The following is a 15,750-nucleotide window of genomic DNA, read 5'->3' as shown; positions in this document are numbered from 1 at the left end:
TACTGGCACAAAAACAGACACACAGATCAATGGAATAGAATCGAAAGCCCAGAAATAAACCCACACATCTATGGACAGCTAATCTTTGACAAAGGAGCCAAGAACATACAATGGGGAAAAGAAAGTCTCTTCAACAAATGGGGTTGGGAAAACTGGAGAGGCATATGCAAAAATGAAAGTAGATCCTTACCTTACACCATACACAAAAATTAACTCCAAATGGATTAAAGACTTGAATGTAAGACCTGAAACTGTGAAAGTTCTAGAAGAAAACATAGGCAGTACACTCTTCCACATCGGTCTTAGCAACATCTTTTCAAACACCACATCTGACCGGGCAAGAGAAACAATAGAAAAAATAAACAAATGGGACTACATCAAACTAAAAAGCTTCTGCACAGCAAAGGAAACCATCAACAAAACGAAAAGACAACCTAACAATTGGGAGAAGATATTTGCAAACCATACATCTGATAAGGGCTTAATCTCCAAAATATATAAAGAACTCATGCATCTCAACAACAAAAAAACTACCAACCCAATTAAAAAATGGGCAAAAGACCTGAACAGACATTTCTCCAAAGAAGATATACAGATGGCCAACAGACACATGAAAAGATGTTCAAAATCACTAACTATCAGGGAAATGCAAATCAAAACTACAATGAGGTATCACCTCACGCCCGTCAGAATGGCTATAATTAACAAGACAGGAAACAACATGTGTTGGAGAGGATGTGGAGAGAAGGGAACTCGCATACACTGCTGGTGGTAGTGCAAACTGGTGCAGCCACTATGGAAAACAGTATGGAGATTCCTCAAAAAATCAACGATAGAACTACCATATGATCCAGCTATTCCACTGTTGGGTATTTATCCAAAGAACTTGCAAACACCAATTTGCAAAGGTCCATGCACCCCTGTGTTCATTGCAGCCTTATTCACGATAGCTAAGACTTGGAAGCAACCTAAGTGCCCATCAAGGGATGAATGGATAAAGAAGCTGTGGTATATATACACAATGGAATACTACTCAGCCATAAGAAACGACGAAATCCAGCCATTTGTGACAACATGGATGGACATTGAGGGTATAATGCAAAGTGAAATAAGTCAGAGGGAGAAGGCCAAATACCGTATGATTTCCTTCATTAAGTAGTAGATAATAACAACAATAAACAAACAAATAGGGACAGAGATTGGATTGGTGGTTACCAGAGGGGAAGGGGGGAGGGAAGAGGGTGAAAGGGATAATTCGGTACATGTGTGTGGTGATGGGTTGTAATTAGTATTTTGGTGGTGAACATGATGTAGTCCATGCGGAAATAGAAGTACAATGATGTACACCTGAAATTTTTGCAATGTTATAAACCAATGTTTCTGCAATAAACAAGGAAAGAATTATAAAAAAAAAAAACAAAAAAAAAACCAAAATGTTAATTTGGCTCATCCATATTTTGAAGGAATGATATGCAAAATACATAAGAATAAATTTTTCACAAAGCCTAACCTTTAAAATATCTGGGAAAAAATGCAGAAACTTTCTTTTGCAGCATAAAAACCTCGTCTCCAACCAAAAGTTTCAATGCCTCCTCACTCTCCATATAAATATCATAAAATAATCAAATAGAGTGACTTATTACATCACTACATGGCAAGTTTTCAGTAAGAGGAAAAATTCAAAAACCTTAAAACATGTATTTTACAGCCGGTAAAGGAAAAAAACAACAATAAATTGTCCTTGGTATTTTCACTCTTCCACAAAGCAAACATTCACACAATAATATTGCTAAGCAGAAAGCGGAATGCACCAGGATCGTAGCTGCATTCTTACTTTTGGGGTCATTAGCATAGCAAAGCTATTCATTTTAGCCAGGGAAACAGCTAGTCATCTGGAAAAATGAGTATCTTCCACTGGCCTCGTGACAACACATATGGTGAGTATGTTCACTTGTACCTATGATCTCCCTTCTGGAAAATTAAATCAACTAAACCTCAGCTGGAAATTTCTGGTACTCCTAATCACAAGTTAAATTTATTAATTGATTTCAATAGCCTTTGCATCTGTAGCAGCCTAAAAACACTACTTGAGCCTGCTAATTCTACATTTAATAGAGACGGCATCTTGAAGAGAATTGAAAATCATCCTTGCATTGCACATGGGGGGGCAGAGAGGACTGTGAGAGGTTAAAAGAAGATTAGGAAGCAAATTGTCAAACATGAAAATACCACTCAAAACGAGCTTTACTTTTTGTGAGAGCAAAGAAAAAGGACTGACTCAAAGCAGTTATTTTTCTTGAAGCTTCCCACTTTACTGAAGCAAGGAAAAGAGGGAAACAAAATGAGAGATCTCTGAAGGAACTGGAACTTATTATTTGTGTTGGGGGAAAAGAATGCTTTTTGTTGATACATCCTATTTTCTTCACACCTTTCAAACTTTGCCGTAACTCTTATGCATCTCTCTGCTGCTGCCTTCCCTAATGGATTTTACCATCATTAAATGTCCTGTCTTAATATTATGTAAACTCTTTGGTTACCTACACTATTCCCTCATCCCTTTAGAGAAAATGTAATATGGGGTCTAAAGATAATATAGGTAAAGAATGAGCATATACTGTATTACGTCTATAAAAAATACCTATATACAATCATGCCCCACTTAACGACAGGGATATGTTCTGAGAAATGTGTTAGGAGATTTCGTCGTCGTGTGAACGCCATGGAGTGTACGCACACAAACTCGGATGGTATAGCCCACTACACACTAGGCTATGTGGTACTAATCTCATGGGACCACCATCGTATATGCAGTTCATCACTGATCCAATGCTTCGTTATGCAGCACATGACTGTAATGTAAGGATTTTAAGGTGTAACATCAACTTAAAAATCACTTGGAACAATCCCCTGATAAAAGCCTGACTCCCTCAGTAACTGCAGGGCACTTACCACTCACCTTGCCCCTTCTCACTCTGCATCATCAATTTCTTCACTGGACCATTCCTATCAAGTATTTCAGCTATTTCTACTAGTTAGGAATAGCTTCTTCTATGGGGCAAAAATCTGCTATTTTGTAGTATTAACATAATTCTAACATAATAAAAAGAATTTATATATGATAAAGATATTTTTCCAGATTCAGGATAAGAGGATGCACTATTCAATAAATAGTACTGAGTCAATCTGTTACTATTTGAAAATATAAATGAATCTGAATGCCTACTATGCAACAGCCACCCACCATGAGTCCTTGGAGAATGGGGTGTCTTCAGAACGCCACCATAGCACCTCCTGTTCCAGTGAGTGTCCTGCCAGCATTAGAGAACAAAAGCCAGGCCACACAAGCTCTTGCTAAATATCCTGGATCAGATATCCTGAGGCCTGCCATTTAATCACTCATTGCATTCACTCATTCATTCAACAACAAAATATTATTTGAATTCCCACTTCATGCAGGCATCCTCACACACTCTATTGCCCACTTTAATTTCCTGCCCTCATGGAGCTTCATTCTAGAGCCCACTTTCCTCTAACAGACCATGAAGATCAATCCCATCATACTTTCTATCCCTGTTTACCTGCCACAACCAGAAGTGAAACCCCTTGGGTCATCCCTCATCTCCTGGACTAATTTCTTTACTGTTTTATGTATCTTCGGAACTGATCAATTTCCCAACTCTCTCAGCCCTCACAAACCCTCTATCATTCTGCACCTTACTTGCAGTCCCTGCAAACAGAGGTTCCTTTTCTCTCAAACCCCATCCATTTATTATAAACCTGGAGATAGAGCAAGTATCCTCCTCACTACCGTTTCTAACATCATCAGTCATCTTCAATCCTCCAAAATCCCAACTCCCTTGAGGCTCGTGTCATCAGACTATGACCACTCACTATCTACCCATTCACTGCCTTGCCTCTATTTCATCCACTGTTTGCCTTAGCCCCTGGCTGACTGCCTTCCTCTTTACCCCATCCCAACAGTCTTTCTTGATGACTTCAATGTTATCATGTGGAATTACTGGATAACCTGACTGCTAAATTCTTTGATTTCTTCACTTCAGTGATAATTCCTCTAAGGTTAAGTCCTAGGCCTGGAATACCTCAGCCCCACACTCCAGAATTCACAACCTTTACTTTTTCATCAACAAGCATAACACATCTAAAATCTGGATTTTAGGCACCTTCTTTTTTTCTAACTCACTCACCCCTCTACCTCTTGATTCTATCAGTCATTTTACTGTACTGAATTGCCTTTCACCAGTTTTACTGACTCTTAGCAACTGAATTAATTCTTAATTAATAATTCACCAACTCAGTAATTTTCCATTATCCATCACTTCTGCCCCCTAATACTGTCACATGCGTGTCAGTTCTTCCTGTAAAATACAAACCCATCCAATTCTCTACATTTCCATTAGTCCCTTCACGACCTAAGCCACTATCATCTCTTGCCTGAACTAACGGAATACGCACAACTAGTCTCTTGCTTTCATTAATTCTCCCTTATAATCAATTTTCCAAGCTATTCAGAGTGATCTTTTAAAAACATACATCAAATCTTACGCCTATGATTAAAATCCTATACTTGGCTTCCTACTTACTTGGGATAAAAATCTAAAGCCTTCAACAGAACATGCACGGCAATAAATGTTCTGACTCCTAACTACTACTTCACTCTCTCTCTTATCACTCTAGTTTATTTACTATGCTGCAGTCATAGCTGCCTTCTTTCTTTACTTAAACACACCAAGCTGATTCCTGTCTCAGGGCCTTTGTACTTGGTATTCCCTCTGCCTGGAGAGCCTGTCTCCTGCACATCTGCATGGTTAACTCCTTCAGGTTATTTATGTTTCAGCTCAAGTATCTTTTTTTCCTAACCAGTGTCTAATGACTTTACTCCTCCCTTCCCCTCATTATACTCATCATATTGCCCTATATTATTTCTTTATAGAATACATCATAACATAAAACTATATTATTCATTTTTTATTGCATGGCTGCTCCACTAGACTTTAAGACCATGACAGCAACTAGCCTCCACTATAGAACCGGAGTGGCACAAAATAACCACTTCATAAGCATTTGTTGGACTTATTTATTATATACAATACATAATAAATGTGAGCAGGGACCACTGCTAATCTCTGAGGCCTAAGACTAAGGGAGAATGTTTGGGGAAGAAGAAGACATAGCTATGGATTTAGGGCAAGAAACTAGCCTACATTATCAGCTAAAATCATCACTCAAACAACTGCCTCTGACCCAAAGACAGCTTAATTGTCCCATGATTTTTCAGTCGCTTTCTTTGGGATTGTCTATGTAATCATCAGAGATTAACACCAAGGATTAAACATAATATGGCAGGTGAGATTTTATTAGTGCAGAATAGAACTATTGCTTGCTTTATAATTTTAGGAGCCACATGACATGACAAACTCATATTGGATTTATTTTCTTCTAAAATCCCTAAATTTTTTTTATACTTGTTTTTGTTAACCTTGTTCCCCCCGCAAATATGTCCCAGAAGAGAAAATGATTTGATCCAAATTGCACATAACCACATTAAATTTCTTTCTTCCTTTCTTTCTTTTTAACCAGATTTGGCCCATTTTCCTAGACTCCCACTATATTTTTGAAGGATGATCTGGTTATGGAACACATAGACTACACCTCCCTGCATCATGACACTCACAAATTTAGGCAGCAAGCTACAGAGAGCTCATTTAGAATCACTTTCTACCTGGGGCTTCAATTCCCTCCAGAATGTAAATAAACCAAAACCTTTTCAGTATTTACCTCTGGGTTTGGGTGATTTTCGTTTGCTGTTTATATCTTTCAACAATGAGCATTTATTAATTTCATAATAACCCTTGACAATACCACTTTAGTTTTTTGCTCTTTTATCTCTTGAATTAATATTGCCTGGTTGTTTTATCTTTCACATTTAAATGATTTTTGTGTGTGTGATGTACATTTTCTTAACTTGTATGTGGAACTGCTTCAAAATCCCTGCTATCACTGCCAAGAGATTTGCTGCTTTAACAAGAGATACTGGATTCCACTGCTGTAAGCAAAAGGTAAGTGGGAGTCCACCAAGTCTGTTTAAAAGTGTTGCTTCTCTGTATTAAAACTTCAAATTCACCCATTATCTAACCAGTGCTGTACAACTACCTGATGCCATTAAAATCTTTCAGAAATTTATTTTCAAACATTTTTTTTTCTTATGAATTACTAGGATATCAGGATAAGGAATAAAGTATGTGAAAAGACAAATAAATGTGTACCACTGACTCAAAAACTACATAAGTGTCATCCTAGCTTTAACACATTCTTCTGTTCAAGAAGTGAATACAGACTCTCCAGGGTCATTAACTAGGTGCATCCAGGAGATGAGCGCCTATCACAAGGTTGGACATGGAAGCAACACTCAACACATAGCACCTGTGAATAGATATAAAAATAGAGAAATACAAAATAGGACACATGGACAGCTCAGACTTCTTTTAAGATTAATGTAATTTGAAAAGAGAATTCTTTAATTTGACTAAGAAGAGGAAAATTAAGATATCCATATATCCATACCTGTCATATGTTTAATACTATATTATGTAATATATTATTTCAATTTTATTTTATAAAATCCTACCATCATAATATCTTTAACATACCTTCACATAACATAAAGGGAGAAAAACTTGGGCTTCTGAAACTTTCGATGTGACTGAAATATGTAAAATAGAGTAGTGGCAAAAGATAGAAAATTAAGCCTTCCATCATGGTGAAGACTGCCAATTATCAATCCTCATTAATTTTTTTAAGTTATGATTTCTTTTGAAGTTAAAAAAATTTAAACTGAAGGTTACATTTGGTTAAATGTAAGGTTAAATACTGAGTTTTAGTCAAGAAGGTAAGATCCTTTTATTTTCCGGTTTAATTCAATAAAATAATTTTGTTGTGTAATTTACCTCTCTAAAGGTAAAGCGAAAAGAATTTATCCAAACAGCATCATAAGAGAAGCACTGCTGGTCTGATACAACTTCTAAGGAACTTAGTGCATGTTCTGGACAATGAAGGTCAATTTTTGCATATTATTAATACTGGGATTTTTATGAAAAAAATCTTTATAAGTGGTAGTCTTCCTAGTTTAATTTGGTAAAAGTACACAGTATTTCCATAATTAAACAATTTGTGTGTGAAAATACAGAGAGAAGGTAGAAAGTATGTTTCTTGCTTCAATAATTTTAAAGTACTATTGTCACAGGAACTAAAGTGTAATATTTACTTATGTTCAATAGATGGCAATCTTTACATTACAGTTACCAAACCCCGGCATTTGCATAGAACAGTATAACCTACCAGCAGAAAATGAAAGTAGATAAATTACAAATATTCCACATTTTGCAACAGACAAAAATTATTGTTTGATTATATGCCCATTTTTTGGACCTGTGGGTTTTTTCCAGGTTGGTGAACATACTTCGCAGGAATGTATACGATGGTATCAGCTAAGAGATTCTCTGGCTATCATTTTATTTTTTAAAATTAGACCATGCTGTGGAAGCCTTGTGTTCTGTGTTTTTGGGAAAATCCAATTATTAATTCTTATCTATGAAAATAGTGAAAATATGAAACTAAGAAATGATTCCTGATTTCTTTGCCTAGCGTATAAAGCATAGTAGGTTTAGGTAATTTACTCAAATGACATGTGTCTTAACAAGGATATGCAACAAGAATGCTGTATATTTCTGAAACAGAGCAATAATGAAGACAGGGCACATGTGGCAAACTGTGTTTCTTCATTAATATACTTTACGTGGGTCACATGAGGATCTGAAGAAGATAACGTTTTAAAAACTTGCTGTAAAAAGAGTATGTTTGGAAATATTTATGTAGTTTCTGCTTTATAAATTTTCAATGAATGTACAAAGGTGATGGGTTTCTGTTCAAGAATAACTTAAGATCTGTCCTGATGGCCTTCAGCTAGGAATCATGTGGACAGTACTTAGTGCTTTGGGACAGCCTATAACAGGATATTTTTTCCTGTTTCAGTTTTGTGTAATGTAACTGGTGACTGGAGTTTGAACTGTTTTCCTACTAAAGAGAGAGGCAATCACTCCTCACTTGATAAGTATTTTAAATACTTTGAAAATTGGGAATCCGTATCATACATTATTAATTCTTAACCATAACGTGTGAACAATCAGAACCCACCACTCCCTGAGAGAGATAAAAGAAAAGACTGATAAAAGTATGTTTTTATCACAATAATGTCATATATATTTTTGCTAAACTAAAATGCTACTTTATGCTCATTTACATAGACCTATTTAAGCATGAAAAATTTAAAATTGTTTATTAGATAAATACTTTACTACATAATAGAAACTGAGAAAATGGTGAGATCAAGAAAATCACCTTTTATGGGGCCGGCCCCATGGCTTAGCGGTTAAGTGCGCGCACTCCACTCCTGGGGGCCCAGGTTCGGATCCCGGGCGCGCACAGACGCACCGCTTCTCTGGCCACGTTGAGGCCGCGTCCCACATACAGCAACTAGAAGGTTGTGCAGCTGTGACATACAACTATCTACTGGGGCTTTGGGGGGAAAAATAAATAAATAAAATCTTTAAAAAAATTAAAAAAAAAATCACCTTTTAACTTAAATTGTATGGAACTTGATAATATTTCAAAGGATATATTTTAGGTGTATGTTTTTAAAAGAATTATCTTTCAATGAAATTTTCTATGGCCTACCAGAATTTTCTATCCTGGTAAGCCACATATTATTATCAGCTTTCCATTATTAATATGTTACTGATAATATGGCTGTTGCTTTCTTTTAATCAATGTTGTAGATTAGACCCACCTTCAAACATGTCCTTAGCAAAGATAAAATTATTTCTGTTAGTTTTTCCCATCAGAACACTAAGCATCTCATAGACCTGTTTCTACAATTAGTCAGGTATCGTCTTGTCACAGGAGCCATTGAGCTATCCATGTTGAAACAGACCAAAAACACCAAGGGAAGATGGATTAAGAAATGAATTTCCATTAATTAAAAAAAAAAATCTTCCACAACTATTTAACAAACAGATAATATCAAGGGAAAAGTGTCAACTTTGTGCCCATTAGATTACTGAAAGCACAATAACTTTCTTTTCCAGCAACTTAGGTATGGTTCCATTTTACCTTCAGTATAGATATTAATGTCTTGATATTTTTATGAAAATTTGACCTTATATTGAATTTATATTTAATAAAAAGTCATGTATACTATGCTGTAAACAATTTCTCTAAGATTCAACAACTAGGGAGTTGGAGAAATATGCAATAATATACAATTAGTAACCATTAGTTAGTGCTAGTTAGTGCCAAATGTGGTGGGGATACTAAAACTCTTATGTTCAAAGAGCTTATACTCTAGTTGGGGATATAAGACATGGAGACAAATATGTGTCATCTAAAGTAGAAAAGGAGGCACCACAACATAGCTACAATGCTTCCAACTGAATCCAAGTCAGTGACTCTACTTAACAATAAGTTTTTTTTTAGACGCTAATCTGTCAAATTGAGTATTAGTACAGAAAGGCAGCTGTGTATGTTATGGACTGAATTGTGTGTCCTCCCGCCCCCTCCAAATTCATAAGATGAAGCCTTAACCCCCAATGTGACAGTATTTTGAGATAGGGCTTATAAAGAGGTAATTAAGGTTAAGTGAGGCATAACAGTGGGCCCCTAATCCTAATAAGATTGGCTTCCTTAGAAGAAGAGGAAGAGACACCAGAGCTCACTCTCTTCGCGTGTGAATAGAAGAAAGGTCACGTGAGGACACAGCAGGAAGGCAGCCATCTGCATGCCAGACAGAGAGGCCTCACCAGAAACTAACTCTGCTAGCATCTTAATCTTGGACTTCTAGCTTCCAAAACCGTGAGAAAATAAATTTCTGTTGTTTAAGCCACCAAGTCTGTGGTATCTTGTTATGGCAGCCTGAGCTAATACAGTATATTTCTAATTTAAGAAGCAGTTTACCAGAGATGAATCTTACAATCCTAATACTCACTTTCAAATTGAATTTGTATATTTATATTTTTATATTATATTTATAAATATACTTCTACATAAATGTCCATTTATATATATGGGTTTATAGAATGAATGTATAGATCTTTACTTATACATCTACAGTTGCATCCAGGAAGAAATATCATGCCTATTAAAATGCCTTTTCCTTCCAATTTATATGATTATACGAAGACTCTTGTCTTCCAAAAGCACAAACTCTAGTTGGAGATTTGGGACATGTAGACAAATATCCATAACACAGATTAGAAAAGGAGGTGCCCACAGACAGGTAAAAATGATACAGGATGTTACTTCAGAAGATCATTCCTCCTGTGGAGGGTGGGGTGGTGCACTGTGGGTCAGACTGCGGTTGGAGCTTTAGGAAGAAATTAGAAAACCTTGGAAGAGGGAGCATTTGCAATCAGCCCAGTCATTCTCTGGCACACCACTGGCATTTGGGGCAGGAAGGTGCTTCAATCTGTGGAATTATTCAGAGCATTACATTGAGCATCCTTAGCCCCCCGCAGCACCCTCCTGACCTTGTAAGATCTGTAATAATAATACAGATATTATACTCCTACACATTTCCAAAGGCTACTCCAAGCAGCACCTCCCCCAGAAGAGAACTAGAGGTAAACTAAAAGTTTGTGAAGAAAATGGCAGAGGTGTTCAAATAAAATTTATTAAGTGACTGATTAAACAGCTAATACATTTGATTCTAGTTTGTTGCATATGGAAAATTATAATACACAAAATCATAATATTTTATTAAGTGCTGCTTAGCAGTTACAAGTGTTTATTACATTTACCCAGTTAATCTGAATTTTCTATTTTGAAGATTTTCATTCACTGCATCATTCATTTAGCCCTGACTAGATTTGATTTCCAAATACCTTTACCTACTCATTACTCCCAGGATGCTTCTGATGCAATCAATAAATAAACAACCTTTACTTGAGGCAAAGAAAAGTATACGCATCTTCCTTTTGACTTCCACACACCTTTCAGGCTGCCCTTACCTGATCTTTCACTTCAGTGATTTCCCTACAGGGCTGGCCCCGTGGCTTAGCGGTTAAGTGCGCGCGCTCTGCTACTGGCAGCCCGGGTTTGGATCCAGACGCGCACCGACGCACCGCTTCTCCAGCCATGCTGAGGCCGCGTCCCACATACAGCAACTAGAAGGATGTGCAGCTATGACATACAACTATCTACTGGGGCTTTGGGGGAGAAAAAGGGGGAAAAAAAAGGAGGAGGATTGGCAATAGATGTTAGCTCAGAGCTGATCTCCCTCATAAAAAAAAAAAAAAAGATTTCCCAAATGGTGTCTATGGTCTGGGCTGAAGATTTAAGGAGAAGGGATGAGAAGCGACAAAGAGAGTGATGAGAAGATGAATAAAGGACCACACTGAAGAGAACCTGTGCAACTGAGGTCCAAATTGAGATCTAAAAGATTATGATTCTGTTGCAGATCAGGTTCTCCAGAAAGCAGACTCCAAGACAGAGTTCAGAATGGAGGGTGCTTATTACGAAGTGCCTCTAGGACCAACACCTGTGAAAGGGAGATGACAGGAAGCAGGAGTGGGCAGAGGAGGAATCAAATTGTCATACCGGACTAATGATAGTCTCAGCTGACCGCACAGCAGCTCTGGAGCTAGAATGGCGCCTCCAAGTTGTCCCCACCTGGGCTGAAACGACCAGGATTTTCACATCCCCCTCTGTCCAATCAGGTCACTGCATGTGGACAGCCCCATGAAGGCCGTGCTCTTGGAGGGGGTCTCTGCAGCTGAAGTGGTATGTGGAGATGCTGACCCTTGAAGGCTATCTTGTCCCTGACACACCCAGCAGCAGCAGTGTCAAGTCCTCTAATGACACAGTATCTGGGCAGGCATCACAGTGTCCACCACTGATTCTCACTTCATATTTTAAAGAGGGGGAAACTCAGGGGCAGAGAGTAGTCAGTTACAAATCTGAATCTAAAACTAAGAATTTATCACTCTGTTTCTCAACGTTATAACCACAAAAAATGCTGATGTCTATTTTGGAAAGAATGAGCAAGGAAATATTTACTTAGTTTGAGGAATTTTCTTGAATGGGATAAAGGAAAGAAATGAGTACAAATAATTCTAGACAGGTTTACATAGAGAGGACTAAATTGTGAAAATCATCACTCAAGTATGAATAGAGCATTATATGTCAAATTTCTATACATGCAAGTTTTGTTTTTGAATGGCTTTATGTATGCTTTACAGGGCATTCTATTCCCTACATATATGTTACCAACATATACTGTATGAATGCCTCCTTTTTCTAGGTCTTCAACGGGTCTCAATGGAAAAAGCATTAAATTGATAACTATGCCCAGGGCTGGCACTAACTAGGGGAATGGACTTCATTTAGCAAGTCGATTAACGTCCCTGGTTCTTCATGTTTTAATTTTACTTGGAAGTGGTTAGATATGATAATAAGAAAACTTCTCATTCAAAATGCTGTGAATAGTGTTAAGAATATAAGCCATGTGCCTATATGCATAAACTTTATGTTTCTATATCATGCTTCCACTCATACACCACATTTTGGTCACATGGGTCTTTCAGTTCAGTGCTTGCCAGGCTCCTTTCCACCTTAGGGTTTACACACTCATTTCCACAGTGACCCCAAGAGATCACGTGACTGACTCCTTTTCTTCCCTTGGGTGACAACATTAAGGTCATCTCCTCAGAGGCCCAGACAATCTACGTAATCCCTCCCCGCCTAAGCCAAATTTCCTTTATATTAACTTATTTGACTATCTTGGTAACACAATTATCTCAGATCATCTTGTTTACGTATTTATCTGTTATTCACTACTGAATCCTTAGCACATGTCAGTGCCTGGCATTCAAGCACTATTTAGTAATTATTCATGTGAAAGAGTAAATGCAGGCAATGAATGAATATTAATCATTTACATGATTTTAAATACACATCAAACACAACAACTGCCAAAATATTTGCTGAGGAAAATAAATTCATTCTATGTTTCTAAATAAATTTGAATAAAAGAAGGTTCTGCTACACTCTATCTTACCATCAAAATTTTTATTTAACAAGCTAAGATGTTTTTTATCTGAGACTTCCTAAAGGGCATAATGACATACAAAACGAGTATGTTTCTGTTTCCACCAATAATATATTTTTCGAGGCAACAAAAATATTGAATGTGTGGGAGACATTCCATCTTCCCACTGGTAAAACATTTTAAGAAAAAAAATGTTGAAAATTGTTAAGAGTAACTTTCCAATTTTACATTAAAAACAAGCCTATGATAAAGAAAGTCTATATATGAGAGACAAACAAAAACAAGCTATAAATTAGGTCACTAGACTTACAATAATATTTTTGCAAGAAGCTTTTATAATTTTTGGCTAGCTTTTAAGCTAGGAATATAAGATGTCCCAGGAGATTAATTGAGCACAGGAATTCAACCTCCGACTGGGTCAAATGGAATGTCTTTTGTGATCCTGGCTGAACATACACCCTTATAATCAAACATGAATCATTCCACTTATGTAAGTCTATGCTTTCAATGAGACACTAAATGTTTTATTTTTAACTAGGTGAAGTATTAAATTCTTATTTTTATCTGTACCTATTTCAAGTTATAAATTTCTATACATGTTCTACTGTCTTTATTAGGGAAAAATTCTTTTATTTACCTAAAACTCTCTTTCTAGTAGTTCTTTCTCTCTGTAGTTATTCTAGAAATTTGGCTCTTGGTGGAAAATATCATGTTTACTCTACCCACACCATTTATTTTCATGAGAATTTGATTCTATCTTCTTTTGAACATCATGTTTTGAGATCAAGGAAGAATTATTAAGTATAGAAAAGCCTGGCCTAAGAAAGTAGATTTTTCTCTAGAGGCCAGAGACACAATAATAACTGGGACTGATGTCAGGATCATAAAATCACAAGCAATATCTGAAGTAGAGCTGAGGCAACAAAAGAAAGACATCTTAATACATTATGAAGTATAGTAGAAAATGAACATAGATAAATCCTAGAACTATTTTTAAGTGAATTTGGCATGCCAAATTTTAAACAGTAATCAATCACTAACTGAAATTAATGTTCGTTTCTCCAAATTATCAGGTAGTTGTCCTAGTCTATGGCGACATTAAAGTGAAGAAAACATGGAAAAATAAAATGGAACCTTGAGTGCAGGCGAGATCCTTCAGTAATCATTTTCACACAAAGACTAACTCTATATTGTGCCCTAGTCTAACTGATCCTATGTTACTCATATAAGATGATATATTAAATGTAACCATGCAGGAAAAAAATCGAATATGGGCTTTTGTCATATTCCACACTCACATTTTAGCAACCTCACAAAATTAAAATTGTTTTCCAAATGAAACATCAAGAGAATTATTTATTTTACTCAAGTGATACTGTAACAGTCTTGGATGGTATTGTTACTAGCTTCAAGGAAACAGAAAACAGTACAAGGCTAAGTTAAAGGCAACTTTATTATAATACGTTTCCAAACTTCAAAATGCATGTATTACTGAATTCAGATCTAATATATAATACATTATATTACAAGACAGAAGGCATTTCTAGTCAGATATTTAGCTTGCATGTATTGCCCCAAATAGAGCTTCCTAGGAACAGCAGCAACACAAAATAGTTTATATCACTAAGTAAAATATTTCTCTGGTGTCGCATGAAGAATCATTCATATTGCATTTTATTTTATGTTCATTTCCTCTAATTTAGAAACAAAACAAAGCTATTTTTTCTATATCTTACTAGTTAATGCCTAGAAGTTGTCTATACCCTAAAAAGATCCACCAGCTTAGAAATATTTCCTTTGGTAGAAAATAGGATTTTTGAAACTAACCAACCAAAAGAACACTGTATTTCCCCATTGCAAATTGGGGCAGAATTCTCTTCTTTTCCTTTTTAAGGAGCCAAATCTGAGCCTCCTTCTCTTCACATAGCCATCCTGAATACTACCTGCTTCAAAAGACACCCAAATCTATAATGAAGTCTATTCTAATAAAGTCTTCTCTGTTTTGTCTTGCCTCCTATTTGTTTACTTTAGAATAATTTACAACCCACTTAGAACATTACATAATAATAAACTTAAAAGTAATCTTGGAAAATGTAGTAACATAATGAAAGTATTTTCCAAATTAGACAAGGACAGTATTGGCTCATCCACCTCTGCTTCAAACGACCAACCAAATTCAACTTACGAAAAGAATTCCTTTTCCAAAGTCACTACCCTAATAACAATGGAAACAGATGTAAATCCACTGAATAGATCTAGTCCCTTAATTTGCTCTCTTAGTTTAACATTGGTGAGCTACCTACTAGCACAGAACATGTTCATCCTCCTCATTTTCACAACAGCAGGAAATGGTTAGAAGAGTGTAGAAAAAGTTCTATTTTTCATAGGGCAAATTTAATACAGATTTTTCTATGAAGGTGGAAAAAAAAGTGAATGAAAAGGTATGTGCTGGCTGCTTGGGGGAGCAAGGCTCATAAATCACTGTACGTTAAGAGCACGTGCTGAAACTTCATGGTGCCAGTCACGTAATTTTGTGTATTTGGGACTAAAGACGTGAAGGGGTATCTTTTCCCTGTGGAAATAAAAAAAAAAGAAAAGAAAAGAAAAGAAAAGTGATAGAAGAGTCATAAGAA

At 36.4% G+C, this 15,750-nt stretch overlaps 1 protein-coding gene across 7 annotated transcripts in view; it reads right to left on the bottom strand.

Annotated features, from left to right (window-relative positions):
- The window catches only part of PDLIM5 (PDZ and LIM domain 5), a 215,279-nt gene that overhangs the window by 74,767 nt on the left and 124,762 nt on the right, over nt 1-15,750 (bottom strand). For 2 of the 7 annotated variants that reach the window (XM_087434606.1, XM_087434609.1), the window contains exon 8: nt 1,095-15,689. The exons of the other annotated variants lie outside the window; for them this stretch is intronic. In XM_087434606.1, coding sequence (XP_087290732.1) covers nt 15,596-15,689 — 94 coding nt within the window. In that variant the 3' untranslated portion in view covers nt 1,095-15,595. Of the gene's footprint in view, nt 1-1,094; nt 15,690-15,750 lie in introns of those variants that run through there. 7 annotated transcript variants of the gene reach the window in all.

This window comes from Ceratotherium simum, chromosome 8, assembly GCF_057802395.1.
Source record: "Ceratotherium simum simum isolate JZ-2026a chromosome 8, ASM5780239v1, whole genome shotgun sequence".
Classification (NCBI taxonomy): domain Eukaryota; kingdom Metazoa; phylum Chordata; class Mammalia; order Perissodactyla; family Rhinocerotidae; genus Ceratotherium; species Ceratotherium simum.
The sequence above is the reverse complement of the archived record's forward strand: the minus strand, read 5'-3'. Positions and strand labels throughout refer to the sequence as shown.